The 22,918-nt window shown below is 39.0% G+C and overlaps 1 protein-coding gene across 3 annotated transcripts in view; it reads right to left on the reverse strand.

The window, feature by feature from the left end:
• Positions 1-12,144: 12,144 nt before the first annotated feature.
• Positions 12,145-22,918, reverse strand: part of PRKD1 (protein kinase D1) — a 316,057-nt gene continuing 305,283 nt past the window's right edge. For 2 of the 3 annotated variants that reach the window (XM_054577899.1, XM_054577900.1), the window contains exons 17-18: positions 13,921-14,006; positions 12,146-13,113 (exon numbers count right to left, since the gene is read on the reverse strand). In XM_054577899.1, coding sequence (XP_054433874.1) covers positions 12,895-13,113; positions 13,921-14,006 — 305 coding nt within the window. In that variant the 3' untranslated portion in view covers positions 12,146-12,894. Of the gene's footprint in view, positions 13,114-13,920; positions 14,007-22,918 lie in introns of all 3 variants that reach the window. The other variant, XM_054577898.1, reaches the window with a different exon arrangement.

The raw sequence follows: 22,918 nt of genomic DNA on the forward strand, positions 1-22,918 counted from the left end.
TTTGCCAGCTAATCTTTACTCTTTCCTAAACTTAGGGTAAAATGAATTAAGTTTGTAGCTCTAGTAATTATATTCAGTGCTCTCACATAAATGCACAATATCATATATACTGAAACAAAACAAAAAAAAGAGCATAGATACAGAGAACTAAGCACATATGTGTGATTCATAAGTTGGTCTCTGAGGTCAGACTACCTGGATGCAAATTCTAACCACTCCCCTAACCCTCATCAGTTATTATTAGTTGTTTGACCTTGGGTAAATTACTTAATGCCTTTGCACCTCGGTCTCCAATCTGTACAATAGAAATATATAAAACACCTATTATATAATCCTCAGAGAGTTATACGGCAGGGTTAAATAAAATGCTTGAGTTTTTGGCAGCTTTGTTACTTAAATCTTACGTACTATTATTGTTTGGATATTTGTTTTAAGGCTCTAGGCTAAAGCATACTTTTAAGATTGGTGTGATGATGAGGACCCAAGAAATCTGAACCTTGGTTTCTGGTTCCAGTCAAGATGGGATAAACACATTCCACTCGGTCTTTTCCCTCATATGCAGCTCAAAACCCGGGACGTGATGCTGAGGGCAGCCCTCTGAAGGCTGAAAAGTAAATGGTAGCGCACAAATTGGGGGAAGAAACCAGAACTTAAAACAACCAAATCGGTAAACTTTCCACTTCTTTCTTCTCTAACATCTTTTGGCAATGAACTCAAAGGCAGCCTAAAACCTGGAACTGTGGGATGAATGTGAACCAAAACATACATGAGAGAAATTTTCTCTTTCTTGGCTAACAGGCAGGAAAGGGGCCTGCTAGAGGCAGAGAAAGTGGGGGAAAATCCTCTACGTTTTGTTCTGTTGTCTCTCACCCCAGCCCCCAGGCAACGCCAAAGCAGCGGTGATAGCAAGGGCAGCGACAGGCAGGCAGGCACCTAGAACTCACATGAGGGAACACTTATCTCTGATCAGAGGAACTCTAGTCTCTGGAGGGTAGGGAATTGCCCATTGTTTCTTTTCCTGTATTGGTCCTGGAGACAAACTCAGTCCCACGCAGCAGAGTGGGGACTCTAAAGCCATGGCTTACCAGCCAGAGGACCGAGAAAGGGGTTCCTGCGAGACAGAAGGGGTCAGGGAGCTCACAGACAGGAGGGGGCTCAGAAAACTATTTTCAGAAAGGCGTATGCACACTTTGGGTAGAGTTACAAGTTGGGCATGCTTGAATCCGACTCATTAGCATACCGAAGGCTCTGCGAGTGAAACTGTGGGCAGACCACTTCCCAGGTGCTAGACGACCGTCCTGGGGGGTGCACACAAAGGCAGGTCCGAACAGCACCGCACAGCTTCAAAAACTGAACTGACTGTGGAACCGTAGCCCACGGAAGGCAAGTAGGGATTTATAGCCTGAGTCTAACAGGATCGATTACTACTAAAATCAAAAAACAAATAATAAAATCAATATTCTCTGTAACATTTCAATGAGACAAACACCAGAATATTCAAAGTAATCCAAGAAGTATTCAAGAACATCCAAGAAGTAATGGCAAATACTCCAAAATAAATGGAAGAATAGAAAGCCTCAAAAGAGTAATGGAAGACGGAAAAACAGAAACAGAGAAACAGAAACAAAGGTTAACTTTAGGAAAAAAAAAACAACCCTTAAAAAGTCAGGGATGGATTCAAGAACAGAATGACGATGACAAAGGAGAGAGCTGGAAAACTGAACAGATATCATTGAGAGCATCCAATCTGAAAAAAAGATTGAAAAGAAATGGACAGATTCTGAGGCATTCATGGGTTGAATACTAAGGTAGAACATTCGTATCATTCATCCCAGGATGATAATAGAAGGAGTGTGGTTCAGAAAAACTTTTTAAAATAATGACTGAGTACTTGACAAATTTGGTCACAGACATAAACTTAGAAATGCATGAAGCTCAGTGAAACCCAAACAGGGTAAATGCAAAGCAATCCATGTCCAGAGACATAACCAAACTCCTGAAAGCTAACAACAGGCAAAAAATGTGGAAAGCCACCACAGAAAACTGAAATATTGATGTGTGTAGGGAGACAGTATTGAATGATAGCAGATTTGTCATCAGAATCCAGATAACAGTGAGCTGAAGGCAGTGGGACATTTTTAAAGTACTGAAAGAAAAGAAATATCAGTCCAGAAGTCTATACTCAATAAGACTATCCTTCAGGAATGGAGCCAAAATAAAGACATTCTCAGGTGAAGGAAAACTAGAGAATCTGTTGCCAGAAGAAATGTCCTTAAAGGCATGGAAAAGGGAGTTCATATTGAATGAAAATGGCTCTGGAAGGCAACGTGGAGTATCAGCAATGAAAGAAGAGGGAGAGAAATAGTAAATATCAGGGTAAGCATAGCAGACAAATTTCCCCTTTAAGTTCTTGAAAATATTTATGATTGTCGAAAGCAAAAACTGTAACATTTTGATGGGTTGGTTCCAGGAAAGATACGAGTCTGAGGGTTCCAGGCTCGGTTCCTGCCTTGCTTGCAAGAGAATAATTCAGGCGAGAGACACACACGCACACTGGACTGAGAGAGCAAGTTTATTTACGAAATACACTTGAGCATGAAGCTGAAAGCAGGTACCCGGCTAGTCTGAATGTCCCAAATATAGAGGAAATATCGTTGTTAGTAAGTTTGTTCTATACCCCGAGCACCTGGCTTCCAGTGGGCACTAAGCTCATCTGAGTATGCCAACTATTGAGGTTCCGGGGTCACATAATTTAGTCAGTTTCTAGGTTACCCCTCCTTCTCCCTCTTCTAAACCTTGAGAATAATTACAGCTACAAAGACTTTCTTTCTCAGCTTGTAAAGGCTATTTTGTTTTAGTTAATGAAATTGCTACAGAGGCTCCCTTTCCCAGTACACAGAGTTTCAAGGACTCTCCTCCTGCAGTATCATAGTTTTTCTCGTGATGTTCTGAATACCTGGGGATCTCATGAGACCAGGCTCAGGACTGCTGAGTAGTGGGTGAGACATGTTTCCCTCCTCCTGCCTGACTCGGTTCGCTATCTATCCTACCTAACAGGGTTTTCAATATACATAGATATAATGTGTATTGTAACTACACCATATAGAGGAGAACATAAAGGGACATACAGGGTAAAGTTTCTATATTCCACTTGAAGTGGTAAAACATCAATCCTAAGTACACTGTGGAAAGTTCAATATGTATGTTATAATCCTTAGATCAACTGCTATCAAAAAATTACAAAGAGATACAGTAAAATCCTCAACAGATAAACCAGAACTAAATGCTAAAACCTATTTTAATAATCCAAAAGGGGGGAGAAAAGGGAAAAGAAGTGAATGAAAAAACAGAAGGAATGAAAAAGAAAAACATGATATCATGGTAGACCTAAATGCAAAAATATCAACAACTATATTAAATTTAATTCTAAAAATGTTATTTATTTATTTTTAGAGAGAGGGGAAGGGAGGGAGAAATAGAGGGAGAGAAACATTGATGTGAGAGAGAAACATTGATCAGTTGCCTCTTTATGCACCCCAACCAGAACCAAACCCGCAACCTGGACATATGCCCGGACCAGGAATCAAACCGGCGATATTTTGTCTACAGGACGATGCTCCAACCAACTGAGCCACACCAGTCAGGGCAATAATTATATTAAATTTGAATTGCTTGAACACATGGAATAAAAAATAAAAGTTTTAATGAATTTTTGAAAATTCAAGGCCCAACTACATATCTACAAGAAACTCACATATATATTTATTTAAACTCTCTCTATCTCTCTCTATATATATTTATTAGAAGGATGGAAAAACATATAGCATGCAAATACTATTCAGAAGGATATAGAAGAACTGAACAACATTATCAATCAACTGCACATAGCTGGCATTTATAGAACACTCCATCCAACAAAAGCAGAATACATAATCTTTCCAAGTACAAATGAAATATTCTCAAGATAGGCTATATCTTGGTCATAAAAAATCTTAACAAGTTCAAGAGAACTGAAATCATACAAAGTATATTGCCTGATCATTATGGATTTAAACTCAAAATCAGTAACAGAAAGATAACTGAAAATTTTCCAAATACTCGGGAATTAAAGAACATACTTCTAAATAATCCACGGGTCAAAGAGGAGGAGTAAGGAAAATTGGAAAATGTTTTGAACTTAATGAAAATTAAAATACAAAATATCCATATTTGAGTAATGTAACTAAAGTAATGCTTAGAGGGAAACTTATAACATTAAAATGCTCTAATAAAAACAAAGGGATCGAATCAACAAGTTTGAGATGGATCTAAAGAAAATCCCAAAGCAAGCAGAAAGAAGAAAATAACAAAGATGATCAATTAATTTTAAAACACATAAAAAGCAGAAAAAATATTGGTGAAACTAAAAGCTGGTTTTTTTAAAAGATCAATGAAATTGATGAACCTGTAGTTGGAATAACAATTAAAGAAAGGAAGAAACAAGTTGCCAGAATCAGAAATGGAAGACAGTATCACTACAGGCTCCTCACAGTAAAAGGATAATAAAAGAACAAGTAAATATGGGTTCATAAATTTCACAACTTAGATACAATGAACCAAAAAATAAATGCCTTAGATTGGGAACGAGTTTATAAAATTGTCTTGAGTGACAGATGATTGTGTAGAAACCCCGAGGAATCTACAAATACTCCTAGAACTTCTTAAGTGTAAAAAGTTGAACAGACAGCCTAGCAAAGGAAATATACAATGGAAAATAAGCACATAAAAGATACTTAGTGTCAGCCGTTATAGAAATGCATGTGAAAACTACAATGGCATGCTGCTATACATGACTGGAAGGGTTAAAATACAAAATTTAAGAGTGATAGCACATGCTAATAAGAATGTAAAGTAACTGAAACTTTCATACTTTGCTGGTAGGAATTCAAAATAATACAGACACTCGGGAAAACATTTTGTCAGTTTCTTATAAAATTACCAGGCATTTAATCAGCAATTCCAATCATGGCATTTATCCTCAATGAAACTTATTTTCACACAAAAATATGTACAAAAATATATATATTTTCTCTATTGAAAAAAAAATCAACCCAAACTGGAAACAGCCTACCTGTCCTGTAACAGAAGAGTGTGTACATCCATATAATGGAGTACTACTCAGCAATAAAAGGAATGAACTATTTATTTATTCACACAACAACACAGATGGACCTCAAAGGCATTATATGAGGTAAAGAAACCAAAGGTTATGCTCTGTGATTCCATTTATAGGAAACTCTAAAAGAGACAAATCAGTAGGGATGGAAGGCAGATTAGTATTTGTCAGGGGCAAATGTGGGAGAGTTTGATTACAAAATTTTTTGGATAGGACTTTTGTATCTTGAATGTGGTGGCAGTTACATTAATCTTTATGTGTAAAAACTCATAGGAAGGTACAATGAAAAGGTCAATTTTACTGAATATAAATTTTAAAATATCAGTAAAGGAATCAGAATATTTTACTTCAGTTGTTCATAATTCTGGATACTGGAACAAACTGTAGTCCTTTAATATATCACTTTCCTTAGTTCAGAGAGCTAAGAAATTATTTTTCTATTGCTGTACTCATAGGATTAATGAGATAATGTTTGTGAAATGTTTTGAGCTCCTTAAAAGGAAGTCGCTATGCAAGTGTAAAGTGTTGTTACCATTACCCAGGCACTATTTTCTTCTTTTGCTTATACGAAGTCTATGATCCTCTTCATGTTTCACATTATTTTTAATGAATTGTAACAATAAAATGTGGTAGCCAAGACATAAAATGAAGCACATGTGTTAATGAGGCTAAAACTTTGTAATTAGAATTTGAAACATCAGTCTGTTTAAAGATAATTGGCTCTAATGATTACTTCTCTGTACACAAGCTACAATTTTATGAAGTCCAAGTGAGGCTTATTCTGCAGTTCTGCCTACAGAACATACTTCAAGTCACTCTCTCCTTTGAGATGTTCTTAGCTTATCTGAGCATCTGAATAGAAGGAATTAAATATGAGGATAAATTCACATCTGATGGTAAAAGAGTCCTCTATCAATAAAGAAAGTTAAGTCAGGTCAAGTTAGACAGTCTGCTTATATTACTTTTTTTTAAAGCCTTTTCATCTCTTATGAAGATCAGCGTGACTTAAAATAATATTTAAATTCTTGAACTCCAAAATAAAAATGTGATTACCCCTTTCTTAAGTGAAAAATAAAGAATTCCACAATTCCTGTTGGCAAAATCACCAATAGCCTCCTATTATTTTGGGACAAAGTGTGAATTCTTCTTCCTTGTTTTTGAGGTTTGCTAATCTAGCTCTACTTAACCTGAACGATGCTACTTCCTAGGTCTCCCTCCATATGGCCCTACGCTTCCTCAGGAGCTTGTCCTCTCTTCACATCAGGTTCATTCTTACTTCTGCGTCTCGACTCAAGTGATTTGCCCTGCTCCTCTGCCTCAGTCTCCAGGGGCGGAAGGCACTGCAAAGAATCCAGTTTGTTGGAGATTTTGCACGAGACCTGTACGTTATCAGTCACACTCAGCTATTTGCCTCTAATAATCCCTGTCTCTGTGGAGGGCAGTGGAATCTAGTAGCCAATCGATACTAGACAGTTATCTATCTATCTTCAAGTGTGGAGACAAAATTACAAAGAGAAAATTAAAGCAATCTACTTGAATGTCCTTGAAAATTAAGATCACTAGGTGTCCAAAGCTCAAGTAAAGCTTAACCTTAGTTCTCAGAGAAAACGAGGCTAAATATTTCAAAAGGAAAAGATCCAAGGCTTTTAGTTATTAAAACAAACAAAACAAACCAAAACCCAAAAACCCAACATACAATATGAAGATTCTTCCACTTCCCAGAAAAACATAAATCTTAATTCAAAGTCTTACCATTTCACCCAAGGTGCAGAAAGAAGTTTTGCAGCAAATGTCCTTTCACACTTTTCAGCAGAGAGTAGTCGGTAGACCTGATTCTGCCTAAAGAAACCATTTATAGCCAGAAGTTCTTGGACACAATCTGTGGCACAAAGGAAATCCAGGGAAAGAGATGCGACTTTTTCTTTTTTCAACAAATTGTACCCCTGAGGTTTAGAAAATGTATGCATCCTTGACACCTGTTGACATTCCCATGCCTTCCTGAAACCTGTAATTAGAAGCTGACTTAGAAGTCATTTTGTCCAGCTTCTTGCCTTGTTATAGAAATGAGAGGAACTTCAAAGAGGTGAAAATTGTTTCTAAGGCCTGAAATTTATATCTGTGTGTCAGAAACCTCTGGGATACATAGAATTCTTGTTGCATAGTGACTGCTTGATTGGTTTTTGGATCCCACAGCTTTTGTAGCACTAAGAAACAAGAATGTATCTTGTAGATAATTGGGAGTAGGGATTCTGAATATTTTAGAAAGTTTTGTGTACAATGATGAAGGCAGTCTTGGGGAAGATAAGTCTAGCAGTGGTGTAGAGAGGGAGGTAGGAGGGAGGAGAGCCTGAAAGAACAAAATCTACTTAGAAGCAGCCTTACAATGCAGCTGATTTGAGGGTTAAAAAGATAATAGTGATTTTCGATGTGTGAATTTAAGTCATGGTGGGACCACTAGATGCAGTGTATATATTCATGGAGAGATGAAACTGGATTGTTTTGAATTTGGGGTGGCCAATGTAGATTTAGAGAGTGCTAGATAAAGTAATGGTTGATATCTTGGAAATAAATCATATGAGGGAAAAAGTACTGAAAGAGAAACCTTGGGAAAAGCATCTAGAGGTAGGGGAGAGGAGGAAATGAACATCTGTTGTGCTGCAACATATGCTAGCTATTTGCCGAAGAAATTTAAATACTAATTTTATTTAATTATCCTGACTGCATTCTAAAATATGCACCACTGCCACTCTAATGCTGAGTAGGCTTGGAGACTCTAGAGTAGTGTGTCTACATTCACTCAACAAGGCGAGGAGTTAGTATTTGGAATCATGCCTATTAAGCTTCAAAGTCGACGCCCATTCCAGAAGCCCATCAGACAAAGGACATCAGCGAAGAAAGGTCACAGGGAATATGGGCAGTGACTGCAGCTGTCTTTTCATATGCTATATTCCCAGAAAACAGAAAGTGTCAAAAATAGTGGTCGAATGACTAAAAATAATAAACATAAGCCACTGATGCATTAATCCCTCACGCCAGGTAAACACTAGAGTTTTATATGCATGATTGTATTTAACTTCTCCCAACACCCCTGGCGAGACAAGGGAGATGACAGTGTGTCCGTGGTCACCCAGAAATAAAGCCAGTGTTAGTCTCTCTCTACATTTGGGTTTCTTACCTCTATCCTATATTGTCAAAATCCCCCAACTTTGAGTAAAGGCCACCGATGACTCATGTGAGAAGAGATTCACTGATGATAAAAATGAAGATTGCCATCCATAGCCTATAAACACAGAAACCTAAGGAAAAATAGTGAGGGACTTGCTGCAGAAGGATAGAAATTCGATGTTTCCTAGAAGGAGAAGCAAAGTCCAACTTGATGTGTTTATATTCTTTTGTTGAAGGTGAGAAGCTGAGCTTGTTTTAAGTCAAAGGGTAATTTGTTGGTGGAAACCAAACAGAGCAAAGCCAATAAGGGGGCGTGGTGGGGGAGTCTGCCTGGAAGAGGCGAGAGAGAATCGGAAGTCAGGTAGAAGGGTTACTCAGACTTCGAGAACATTTAAAAAACAATTCATTCTCTAAAACTGCAAGCAAAGTTTAGAGCTGGGAGAAAGAAGTCAAAACAGGGGAACAAAAGAGAAAAGAAGCTTGAGGTGCTGAAGAAAACATGAAGAATAGTTCCTAGTGCCAAATTTTTATAAGTGGAAAAACACTTGCACGCCCTCCTCAAGGGGCCTGGCCTGCTGCGGGGGCTGAGGTTAGCTGAGGGCTTGGGGGTTCGTGGGCCACACCCACGCCCTCCTCCCTTGTTACGGAGGTAGGGAATGTCTTCGACCCATTGGGGTACAGGGAGTCATGCTGTCTGGACACTCAGACCCCAAAAGAGGGAGAAATGGATAAAACAAAAAATTTAAATTAGATGTTTCATTTTCACAAGGCAATTAAAACTTACTTGATAATTTACTACCTCATCATAAGAAACCCGAATAGATGGGAAAACTTGAAATTCTCTGAGGATTTTCTCCTAATTTGTTTTTCTAAAAATCTGTAATAGATATACATAAGTTTTTAGGGTGTTTGTTGGACAGCTTATGAATATTCTTAAAGTGAGGTTAACATTATCATCTCTGGGACTTCCAAAATAGTGGAGTGAGAAGCTCAGCAAATCTTTTCCTAAACAGCAATGATATAACTGGAAAATTTTTCCAAAACAACCATTTTAGGCCTTTGGAAATTGGCCAAGGGCATACAATGAATTTTATTTTGTTCAGGAAACGCTACTAACCCTTAGCAAGAACAATGGGGATCTGTGGCTTTTTAGCCTGTTGCCATCCTCCCCTCTCGCCTCAGCTCTGTGGCGCTAGTTCTCCAAGGGCGGGGAAGGCTGGGAAAATCCTGCGGCCTTACTGATAGAGACAGGCAGACTTGATTTGGAGCAGAACGTGGAAAAACCCATTTCCAGGGTTATTGTCAAAAACAATACCATCTCAATGGTGAACAATCCTGGGAGGCCAGTGTTACAGCCATCCCGAGGCTACAATACTAACTGGGGTAATGAAAAGATTGGGAGAACCACCAAAATTTAATAGGAAGACACAGCGGTTTCTACAGATCCCTCATGGCTCAGAGGCTGCATGTAAGTACAAAGCTGCACACACATTTGGGAGAGACTGAGGCTTAGACATCTACTCTTCACCTGATTGAATGTAAGACCTTGAACATACAGAGGGATCTAGGGGGAAAGAAACATTAACTGCCCGACCCTCACCCACACTCAGACCTATCAGTGAAGCACAGAAGTCTTCCTGGCTCAAGGTGCTTACATTAAACAATCTCTGAACTATCACTGTCAGACCATTAATTTACGTTGTCCCAGAAGTGGCCTCTAGGAAGCCAGCCTTAAAAATTAAAATTAAAACACATACACAAACTAAAACCGAGCAGTGACATCCCTAACACTGAGCAGCTGCACACTTCAGGGGAGGTGGAATCTAGGGAACTAATTCTGGAAATTTATTGCACATCAATAACAACAACCCTAAATGCCAGACACATACCTAAATACCTTCAAGATACCTCAGATTTGGTGTCCTATAGAAAACATGTTCCCATGTGAATTCGCCCTTTCTAAAATGGCTATAACTTTTTTTTTTTGATTAATAGTTCCATGTCATCCAAGCCATGGAAGGAGGCTATGGCATAATACAGAGTTGCTACAATATATGAAAATACCCAGTGTTCAACATCAACAAAAACATAAGGCATGAGAAGAAATAAGAAAGTGGGATGCAGGCACAAGAAATAAAGGCGGTCCATGGAAACTGCCTGGGAGGGGATGAGCGAGGGGAGGGATGGGCGCAGGGTCCCCCACAATGTGAAAAGGCTGAGGGGAATGAGCTTATTCTCTTTTGGTACTAGAAGCAGGTGGCCCTTTCCCATGGGCCTTAGTATATCTTCAGAAACCAGTATCTGGTTCCTTCAAAGAGGTTTAAACAAATAGTGTGCCAAACATACTCCGCAGAGGTAGTCAGACTTCACAGTAACTGGATAATAGATGCAGAGAGGAGACAGGTGGCTTTCTTACTCTCACTGCTGCACTTGCTTGACACACTCGTGTAAGGCTGACCATATACTTCTCAAATAGCCTCCTTTCATGAAATGCAAAGATCACCTCTTCCTCAGAGATAATGGATGTTACAAAAGAACCATTCATCAAAATATTTTTCTCAGCACCGTCCTCTTGCTCAGGCCAAAAACAAGAACGGTGGCAGTTTGTTTCTGATGGTTCAGGATGTGTAGAGACCAGCAATGTTTATGGCAGCTCGGGCGGGCTGTTAATGTCCTTGTTTAAAGAACATTGCCTCTGTGACAATGACAGAGGACACACCTTCCCTAAAACATACTTCTGTCATTTCCCTTATTTTTGTCAGAATCAGAAGATAGTTCTGTATCCAAAATGCTGGCCTGCTTCTTGTATTAAACATAAACTACTGACTGGTCCATGTCATGTGATATTGGGTTGGCCAAAAAGTTTGTTTGGTTTTTTCTGTAAGATGGCTCTAGTAATGCATGGTTGTGTTTAACTTCATTTGAAACAATTTTGTTAGATTGTATCGTGACAGCTGTCATATAACAGTGTGCATTAAGAAAAAAATTTATCAAAATTGGTGGATTTTTGTGCAGCCATTTTAATATTGTAGATGGAAGAAAATATAATAAAGGATGAATAAAAAAGTCTGAATGGTGTCCTGAGACTTACACAGAATAAATTTCAAATCACTTAGAATAAGGAATAAGTAGTAATACAAAATAATGACTAACCATTGGGAAAATCAACTATTCTCCCCATTTCTCCAAGTGTAAATAATGGTTGTAGGCTTAACATGCTTATCTAATGTATGCAAGTATTTCAAAACAAATAATCTTCCAAACATTCATTATGACTTTTTGTTACATAGTTACAGTATTACATAAAAGTTCCTTACTATCCTGCTGTGAAGACTTATCAGCCACATCACCCATAGCGTCTACTCTACAGACCTAAAGCCTGTTAAATCACCTCTTCCCCACGCTACAGCACTTCACTTTAGTTGGCCTTCTCCTAGGAATGATTTTCCAGTCTTCTTGTGTTTTTACAGTTCATTTCAGAATGTTCTTGTCTGGATAACATAGAAGGAAACTGGAACCATTATCTAATACATCCCTGCCTTATACTGACTAAATTGGGAAGCTACGTGCAATATTCTTACTTATGCCTTCGAGTATCCTGTTTGGCCATTTTTCTCTTTGAAAGCTTTCTTTTTGATTGGAACCTAGCTGGTATGCAAGACAGAAAGGCTTCGCTACATTGGAAACATACTTTTATGGCTTCAGAGCAAATACAGGTAAATTCTATTCCTGCTTTTTGAGTAGATACCTGCTCCCCGTTGGCCCGAAAACACTAGTGCGAACTATAAATGAAAATAACTCAGTCACATGGACACACATTTTGACAAGAATATTTATTTGTTATTGAAAAATACACAAAGGCAAAAAGGTTGCTTAGCTGCTGGTGTTCCATAGTACAGCAGGTATTGTAAGAAAGGGGAAAAAGATCCGCTGTATCTGGCAGTTTACATTTCTAAGGCATTTAGGCTTACGAGTAGCAGGCATGCCTAGGTGCATTTACTTGAGTTAAACATACTGAGGCACGCCAGGCAGGTAAAGGATCTGAAACTATACAGTAAAATTCTCATGCACTTGTGTCTTAGGATCGTGTATCCATTGCCCCACCCTCTGTCATTCTTTTTCCACATGAATTTTGGAGTTGTTCATAGAACACTGGTAATGATCTACTCTTCAAGAGTTTGCTTATCATGGCAACACTGTTGGGACACACATGGGACCTGTCTCATGGACAGGTTCTGTAGGCTCTTACCAAACTGAGGCTCCAGTAAGAAAAACACCGATTTGCAAAGGCACAGTGGAGACAGGTTTAATGCATTAAATATAACATGAATCATTCACAATAACACGTTTAGTGTTTCAGGGAACTTTTGTTAATACAACACAGTTGGTCACACAAAATACAAATGCTTCTGTTGATTTGTCTTGGCAACTCAGATACATCAACAGTGCTAACAGTTTAACAGCTTTGTTCTCATCTGACAGAAAATAATGGCAGTTCTGCAAGGCAAATGTTAAACCTGACCGTATGTATTTATTAATTCCACAGTGTTTTGACAGATTATAGGGGATGGAACTCAGAGGATGCTGACACGCTCGCTGAGGGCTTTCATCTCTGTTTCTTCAGTCTCAGGAGTGTCGCTGGGACTCGCACTTGGGTTGATCAGGTGTGTGGGGTACTGCAGCCCCTGCTCGCCTGCATACTGCTCCCACCTCAAGTCATCGCTCTCGTGGGTGATGTAGCGTTCCCCGATTTTGCACTCCAGCTCTCGTAAATCTATCCAAGTCTGGTAATCCTGATGAAGAAATTCCAAAGTATTACCATCGAGATGATTAAAATTCATTAAAATGCTGTTTCATACGTCGTCGGTTCTCACATCTGGTGAGGTGCCCTCTTTGCTTCCACTCTAACAGTGGAGCCTTTCACCAGGCTCTCTGAAGTGACAGCATCAGCACCAAAGTCATCCTATTGGCCTGGACTTTACAAATGCATACTCTTTGTGTGACACGCATCGAAGGGTGGGCAATCAAGCCTTGGAGTCAAGCAGTTAGGAATGCTGGTGTTCCTTTGAGGTGTAATGACTACGAATAATCCTTCAGTATTCCAGAGTACCATTTCTCTAAACTTTAAATTCAATGTGAAAATAATAAATATTTAAGAGAAAGGAAACACATACCCACACATGTTCTTTATATATGCCATGCATTTGTTCTGTGAATATTAATCTAGGCTTCAAAAGCACAAGTATAAACAAGTACAGCGCATGACCAGGTAGGCATCTACTTGGATAATTATCAGAACTGCAACATACAGATGCTTTTGAAATCTGGTCCTTGCAGTTTTGTTATGACCTTTAGATTTCTTGTTTTTGGTGTGGTGTGTGCAAATGTGTGTGTGTGGTGCACTTCTCCAATTTTCCTGATAGGTTTAGAAACACTAAATTGCTATTGTCTTAAGCATTTGCATTCATTTTGACCAAAAAAATGGTATTAGAATTATACTTTTAAAAATATGAGAAAAGATTTTTACACACTATAATCAAAATCTTACAAATAGTTAGAAGCTCATCTGACTGAGGAAATATCCAATGACTGGTTTTTACCTGTAGCCAAGGGTGACTCAAGGTCTTGTCCACACTATAGCGCTTTCTCATTTTTACTTGCAGCAAGTTATTGATAAGATCAATGGCTGAAAAAAATGTTAATTATTGGTAAAAATAGATGACAGATCCAGAACACATGCATAATTCATTTACAGTTTATTTCACATCTGCTATTTCACACAGTTAATGCAGCACAGTGATAGTACTAGAACCTGCAAAAATTCATCTTGAGAATTCTAAAACCTTGGTCTTTATTTATTTTGGATGCTGAAAAATGAAATTGGAAACAATTGTGGGGAAAGGAGTGTGACTATTTTGTGAGTATGATCTGACTTTCTCTTGGTTCTGTCTTTAATATATTTTCCTGAAGTAGAAGTACTTATGCATCAGTTAGAGACATGTTGCACCGATGACAGGATACAACTAATAGTCAAGAAAAGGCATTTACTAATTTTGATGTAAAATGTATTTAAAGTTTGAATACACATAATGAGATTCATAGTCTTGGATTAAATGTCCAACATCTGGATATCACATTTAAAAGGAAAAATATAAAGCAAAATATGGGTCAGGATTCATGATAAATTTCTGGCCTAAAAACCAATGGCCTACTAGGAGAAGATTTTTGTCTCTTTCACTGACTTAAAAAAAAAAGTGAATTAACCAACTCCCCTACTTCTCCAGCCACTAAGTCCTGAATCATCAGCATGTATGGACCTGAAAATACAGACGGACATAGGAGTCCAGAGGCCACCTGGAACAGGGGTCATTTTATTCAATCAGAATGAATCAGAATCCTTCTTGTTATCAGGCACAGAGAAATGATTTCTAGTCTTTCGGTAATCTAGAATTGTCTCTCTCTGATATTGGTCTGAATGAAAGGCTGTAGCATCAAACACCTGAGAATTCTTTGATTGGAGAAAGTAAATGCAGTAGCACACGTCTATGCCTATACACCTTGGCCTGAGCGTATTGGCCTACCTTAGGAAACACTGGACTTAGTACAATTTCAAATTCCAACTGTGTTCTCAGAGAGCTTTAGAAAGATACAGCTCTCTCAGTGAACTGTGTACTGGGCATGTGCTTTAAAACATCCATTCACATGATTTACTCACTGGTTAATAAAGTGCACCTTCCATTCTTGCTGCTGTGAAGTCACAGAGCAAAAGTGGAGGATGAGGGATGAAGGGGGAGCTGATGTGCTACTGCAAGCACGCCGCAGCATTACGTTTCCCTCGACACCGCAGGGAATAAATACATGCTATTAGTTCTCTCGTTCTGTTTTGAATTCTGTAATTAGGAGGGTAGGAGTACAGTAACTCAACAAAAGGTCTAGTTCGTGCCCAAATGGGCCCCAACAGTGAACTGCATGGCCTAATGGGGAGGGAAGTACTGCCAGAGGAGAAACTAGAAGTGGCTGAAGGGAATGGACTAGGTGAAGATAAAAAAATTGTTCTGCTGAATGAAGCATACAATCATAAGTCTGACCACGGCCACAGTACCCAGGTGATCTGAATAAGCGCAGCGAGATACAGACAAGTATTAAGGAGAGAAAATGGTTTAGGGTCTATGGAGAGAATCAGGGAATACGTGGGTGTCAAATTGTGTGTGTGTTTGTGAACTTATAAATCTGTTTTGTGGCTTTTGGCAGCAGGAAGCAGAAATAATTAACTATTGAATGTTGGAACCTGAAGTTAAATGTTGGGAACCTGGTGTTTCTGAGAAAACAGATGCATCAGTAGTGGTTGAAGCTCCAGTCCACTTGTCACTCTTTCTGAAACATCCTTTTCATTCACTAAGTCTCAAACAATCCAGCACTAACTGTACCCTCCAAAAGTCTTTCACTAAATATATATTTTAGAAGAAATTCTGAAGTGTTCTTTTTCCTAACAATGTTGTTTATTGGCCACCTTCTTTGTATGTATGTATCAATCATTCACTCATCAATTCATTCACCAAAACTTCCCTAGGAAATTACTGTTGGCAATTATTTAGGGAATTAAAAAGTATCTGGCCTCCTGAAAAGCTCCCGATCTAGTTGCAAAGGCAGAAAATGTACACACACACACACACACACACACACACACACACAATAACAAAATGCACCATTTTTAATCTTTGACCTTGAATATTCTACTAAAAAAATGTTTCCTTTTGCATTTCTGAAATATAACTAGCTTGGACTAGTGACTATCTCCAGTGGTCCAATCTATTTCTATGTCAGTTGTGTTGCATAACACTGGTAACAAGAATTCTTTTCTCCTCTAATGTGCCCAAAGTTGTCTTTTTATAATTTACACAGGTTGAACCTATTTATATTCCAGGTGCCATGAAAACCTTGACTCTATTCTCTACGACAGCTCTTTAAGTCTTGGAGATAGTGATTCACCTTAACCTCACCTTCTACAGTCTCTTCAGTTGTCCTTCAGATGCCTCCGTCTTCCTGCGCCCCCTTAATTTAATGTTCACTAGCTGTTTTTCAAAGTCCCTCCCTGTTCATTATTCCCCAGAATTTTCCTAATCATCAACTGTCAGCTTTATTTGTACACACAGACATTATTCATACAGCCTAGGATTTAGAGTTTTCCTTTTCAAAAATTTTACTTTTGTATTCTTAGGTAGTCCTTACAATCCAATGACAGTAGCTATTATTTTGATCTCTAGTTTATATAAAAGGAAAACATGAAACTTCAAAGGTCATCTAAAACTTGGTCAAAGTGAGACAGCATCTAGGTAAGAGAGCTGAGGGTGCTGGGGACTGGTTCCAAAGTGCATGCTCTCAACACTATGGCAATCAGCAGATCATACCACTGGCTCATTATTATTAACTGGTAACAATTTCAAAATCATTTTTTCTAATTATAAACATTAATTTCTTTCTAGCTATGTTTTTACCACATGTTTATGTATCAAAATACATATATATATGACTTTATCTGCAACTATCTATGTATGTGACTTTAGCTCAACATTTCAGCATTCTAAGGCTACTCACAAAGTGATGAGATCCCTCCCTACCAGAGGGACTACTTCTCTTAGCTTTCTACTGCTTCCAAACTGAATAAGCCTATCTGCTACGTGTTAATCAAATTATTATGAACTTGTTTCAGAATAAGGCTTAAATAGAGGGCTTGATGACTCTATCACAGATCTTATTCCCAACTGTCATGACTAGTAATTATTCTTTGAACAGGCGGATAAACAAGCAATAATGTTTCTTCCTAGGAGTCTCCCATCTATTGCATGTTATTATCTTCTCCAAAGGCTACTATGGGAGATTTTTTCCAAATGTTTTATCATGGTCAAGATACAACAGTCCTTGGTATTATTCATTCTACCAATCTGGTAATCCTATGTAATAAGAAAATACAAGTATTCTGGAGTTAATAGATTCTAAGTAAACTAATATTGACTAATCTTAGCTTTTAGTCATTTCCTTCAAAACACCAGAATTTATTTCCTAAATGCTTGTAAACTGTTCAATAATTTATTCAAGGATTTTTGTCAAGGACAAATGTTAAATTTTTGTTGAATTATTTTAGAATCCATCCTATTTCCCCCCCGCCCCGCTTTTTTAGAAATTCAGAAAACTCTGGTTGTGGTAAGTATTCCGGCATCTCTCATTTTATCTATGATTTATTCAAAATTACTCACAATGGCTCTAAGAGCACCTCTGTTAGCTTCTTCAGTATGCAGTACGTCCAGCTCAGAGCATTAATCGCACCTTACACCTGCTATTGAGTGTCCTGTTGTGATACCTCCGTTTCCGCAGGTCTAGCGCCCAGCAGAGACCAGTGCGCGAGACACATTGAGTGTGAAGGATCCACACCAAAGAAGGGCGAAACCAGCAGCACAAGAGCAAAGTCTAGTAAAACTGGAGTAGCCACAGCAGTCCAGAAGCGAGCTGACAGTCAGAAAAATAAAGTCGAAATGGGAGCTCAACGCCAGTCCCCAAACTCAAATCCAGACTCAGAATTCAGATCTAGAGGCAATCTGCTGGGGTCTGCCTTTGAACCTGTGCCACTGGAAGGGGAAGAGGGAGAGACCAGGGCAAAGACTGACCGAAAAGCGGGCCGTTCTGGGAGCTTCTCTGAGAAACAAAGCGTCGGAGAAAGGGAACGTGGCGTGGCAGCGGGGACTAGGACGGGAGAGGAGGGCTGTGGCAGGACGAGAAGCCAGAGAGAAAGGCGGCCCACCGACGCAGCGGCGCCGCGGGAGGCTGGCGCCCGGCGGGGAGCGGGGAGAGAGGACTCCGGGGCTCCCGGACGGACATAGGGACAGAGCAGGCAATGCCTCGTTCCGCCTTCTCTTTGTAGTAAATACCATGCCAGCTTTTTCAGAGAGTGACACAATTATTTTCTGATCATACCTGTCCCTTTAATTGTGGCAGTTAGTCTTTCTGATACTGTTCTGTTATTCGTCCTTAAACTCAATCCCTTCCTCCCACATTATTAATACATTGTCTTCAGTCCAAGCTCTCTGAACACTTTGGATAGCCACGCTGGGGCAATGTGGGGAGTCCTTTTTCTTTTAATTGACAGATTTTAAACAATTTTCTGGTTCAAATTTTCATTTTTAAACGATCTCCTATCCCTCATGAGCAAACAGTTTTGTACATTTTAGAATGGATCCACAGTATTGCATCCTATAAATTAAAAAAATGAAAATAAAATGTTTTTTGAAGTCTAACGTTTCTTTTCTTGCAACAATGTGTTCTTGGCTAATGCAGTTACTTTCCCCTTAACTCCCTGTACAGCAAGTTCTCTCATCATCCCATCAGTTGAAAGACTGAAATGTCAGGAAAGGGAAGAGAAAATTTTATCCAACATCCTCTTTTACCAGAATGGGTCATTCAGCAGATGCTGGGGGTACCCGAAGTTCTGTGTGGCCTGTTCGCCAGGTGCACAAGTATATCTGAACACAAACAAAATGGAATGGTATATGCAAGTGAGGAAGGGCTTTACGTTTTCATAGGAAAAGAAATGTTCCATTCGCATATTAATTGTATAGATTCCATTTTCTTCTGGTATCAAAACACAGAATTTTCTTTGAAATTGTGGGAACCATACTGCAGTCATTTCCTATTTCAAAGCAAATATCATGTGTAGGGACACAACAGAGTCTGTGTATGTAGAAGGTCCATTAGCATGTGCCACTGCTATGGCCAAACGGAACAGCGTCCAAAGCTTGGAGAAAATCCCACAGAAAGAATGGGACTGAACATACCTGAACACCTAACAGGTCCCTCACGTCCCACCTCTCACTCACCCTCCATTCTCCATCTTTTACTATTTCAGTACATGCCTGACGCCCTCATTCTCCCCACTAGAGTTTATAGTTTCTTTGAAGTCATACAGATGTGCATTGGTTTTTGCACATAAGTTTCATAAATATTTAAAACAAAATACATCATTTAATGCATTAGAAAAGTGCTTGCTAAATAGCATTTGGTAGGTTGACTACATTCATGAGAAATTTAAATAACCATTTCCTCAGCACTAAATTTTCATATCCACATTATGTGCATACAGTTTATATATTTTGGCTAAGAATATTCCTGGATGGTAGGACATCACAACTCCACAAAACGTAAGAGGTCAGAGAATCAGTGACTTCTATCAGAAAATCAGAATAATGATGAGAGTATCTGCAATTCAGGTCAGGTTTATTTTACAGAAGAGACATTACCAGTGAACCCCTGGGGCTGACCTGTTTTGCCCAGACATAGTCCTTTTTTATTTTTGTTTATTCCACAGTCTTCTCGCTGCCCAGAAATTATTCAGGTACAAATTTTCAAAAAAGAAACCAGATCAAAACTATCATTCTAGTGACAGAGCCATCACATGTCAGTCCCGGAGCTTTTTGCCTTCTGTTTCCCTTTTCCCTTTCCCTTCTGCCTCGCAGCCTGTCACAATGTAGCCCTCAGTATTTCTCCCTTTGGTTTGCTTCACGCTGATGGTAAGTTGTGTGTTTATTTTAAAAATCATTTTGCAGCCCTTCACATTCCAGCTCTCTACCCAGCAAGCTGTTGCTGGGCAACACTAACTGGGATGCTCCTCTCCGGGGCTGGTGCCAGAGGCTGGCTGCCTGCAGCCAAAGAGGCCGCTGGAAACCATCATCTCACTCGTTCCTAAGTCAATTACTGCAATCCGATGAAGTGTGAGACCTTTAGAGACTCGAGCCCGTGTCTTTCTTTTTCCAGTTCTTTCCTCTGTACAAAGTTATTCTGTCAATGGTTAGTCCTTTGCTTTACATTCAATTTCACTGCCTCCTTGAAGACCAAAGACACAATCTTGGAAATCCTGAACTCCTTAAACACAGCATACAGAAGCCCCAAACTGATGCCAAATGGATTAGAAATTTGAAATAAAAATCAAAATATGGTTACATTGTTCCAATGACGTTCAGGGTAGATGTGGATCTTTCATTTTCACTGTACCTTAATATCATTAAGAGGATTTATTCTTATTTTATCTTTTAATGCTGATAAGAAGCCAAAATTCAAGTAAAAGTCCTTGGGGGGGTCTCCAGGTACTGGTAGTTTTAGAAGTGCCTCAGGTGTTTGATAATCTGTTCAACTATAGTTGGGAATGACTGTGCTATAAGCATTGTGTCTCAGACTTTTACAGGCACTTGATAATCATCAGATCTTAAACTGAAGATTCTGGCGTGCTAGGTCCAAGAGTCTAGGCTGAGACTGAGACTTAAGACTCAAAGACTCTGGGAGAGTCTCCCAGGCAGAACCTTAGACCACATTTCGAGTAACAGGGACCTAGAGGTCTGAGAAAACACTGAAGTAGTTAATAACTGGTTTCACAGATGTAGAGAAAGGTATCTAATCGTAGAGAAAGTTATCTCCTCAGCCCCACCGGGTTCGGTGTTCCGAAGTGAAGACTGAGGGCTTCAGGTCAGCTTCCCTTCAGAAGATGTCAACAGGAAGAGCAAACAAGTTGCATTACACAAGTAAGTTCCAAAGTAACTGGTCTGAAGATTAAGGTATTTAACAGAGACAAATGAAACTAAGTCCTCTATTTAGGCCCCACTGCCCCATCTACTGAAAAAGGTCTAAGTACAGAACTGGAAAACCTGGCTCATCAATAACATGCATGAGAAAGAATTCTGGGTTCTCAATGAACAGTAGAGAAAGCGAGGCTACTTATTGCCCCCAAATCAAATATCATTTTATGCAGTGCTAAAAGAAATGTGTTCTTTACAATGAGGGAAGTACTGGTGGTATCACTTTAAGACTCATTCAACCTTGAGTCAGAGCAGTATTGAGATTTGATTTAAAGAATATCAACAAAGAGGGAAGTGTTTGAGCCGGAGAGAACAGGAGGTTGAAAGAAAGACTGAATGCCAAAAAAATAAAAGAGACTCAGGGTGATTATGATGGTTGTTTTCAATCCTCTGCAATAAGCTTTTATTTGTAAAAAGGATTGGCCTTGTTCTATCAGGGAGCACAAACAGAGACATTTTGCTCATTGTGCTAGGTAGGGTCAACTTAAGAAAAAACAAGGTTCCTCATGACTGCATATTTTCCATCACTGGGTAACTCCTCAGTGGATTGGTACTGTGGAGCAGTACAGGGCTTAGATAAGATTTTTAACCAGCCTGTATTTTAAAATATTATTCTGTGTTGTCATTGTAGAAGAAAGCAAGCGTACAAAATATTTACTTTGTTGTTCCTCTACCCTGATATCTCTACATCTATTCGGATGTCCTATTTTAACTCAACTATATTATATTAACTCAACTATACTATAGATGATTGGCAGCCTCATCATGACAACAGGTCTGCCCACGCACCACATCTCCTGCAGAGTTTTTTGGTGAAACACCAAATCCCCCAGGTGAGTCAGCCCCACGGCAGCCCAGATTTGGCACCCTGAGACTTCAGGCTTTTCCCCAAAACGAAATCACCTTTGAAAAGGAAGAGATTTCAGGACTTGGATGAGATTCAGGAAAATACAGTGGGGCAGCTGATGGCAAGTGGGAGAACTGTGTGAGGTCCCAAGGTGCCTATTTTGAAGGGAGCTGAGGTGTCATTGTCCTGTGTGCAAAGTTTCTTGTATCTTCTATCTTCTCCAATCAAAGTCTCTATTTTTCAGATTACATGGCTGGATACCTTCTGGACAGACCTCCTATACCAGAAGTGAAATTTTCATTTTATAATTGGGATGTATAAAAACAATTTAATTGGGGGAGGCGGATAAATAGCCAATTTTTGAGCACTTATAATCACCAATGTTCTTGCTACAACTTCCTTTGATCAGTTTCTCTCTACATACTATTTGTGATAGAAAATGCCATTAATTATGTTTCTGTTTGCTATCAAAATAAACAGTTCCTTTCGCGGTGGGCATCTTTTCAGATACTAACTGGGCTGAACTTAAAATATTCATGTTACAAGTAGATATTATTTTAATCATTGTTTGCTTTGGCTCATAATTTTAAAGTCCATTATTATTGAATAAAATGCATGCTCTGCTCTTTTTTGAAAAATTAAACACAAGTAACGTCAGGATTTCAAGTAGAGAGGGTTTAAAATGTTAAACCCTAATGGAAGTTCTGACCCGCTCAGCTTCCTTCGACTTATCGATTGTGGTAGAAGCTCCGAGCCCCCGTCAAGCATTCGTAAGCCGTTCGCTGAGTAGACCCCTGGCATCTCCTCCATGCTGCTATGTCTGCCAGTGGTGCTAATATGCTGACAAATAAATCTATTCATTAATATTCAGCAGGCTTGCTGGATCTTCGAGCTTCATAAGCTGTTACAAACAGAGTTTAATTATTAAAATGATAATTGTCTTTCTTTTGTTTCTCATACCATTGGATTTCTGGGTCTCATCTATGCAAGGCTTATTTTCAATGAGGTTATTTTTTGTTTTGAACAATATGTAGTGAAAAAGGGACCTACAGCTGGTTCCTTTTCATGGTAAAGTGCTACTTCCAACTTAAGTGTTTAGTGTTCTGGAACACTGTTGAATTTTGAAAACATACC

The sequence above is a fragment of the Pteronotus mesoamericanus genome, unplaced genomic scaffold (genome assembly GCF_021234165.1).
Source record: "Pteronotus mesoamericanus isolate MK-2021 breed Mesoamerican mustached bat unplaced genomic scaffold, CSHL_Meso_final contig_46, whole genome shotgun sequence".
Taxonomy (NCBI): domain Eukaryota; kingdom Metazoa; phylum Chordata; class Mammalia; order Chiroptera; family Mormoopidae; genus Pteronotus; species Pteronotus mesoamericanus.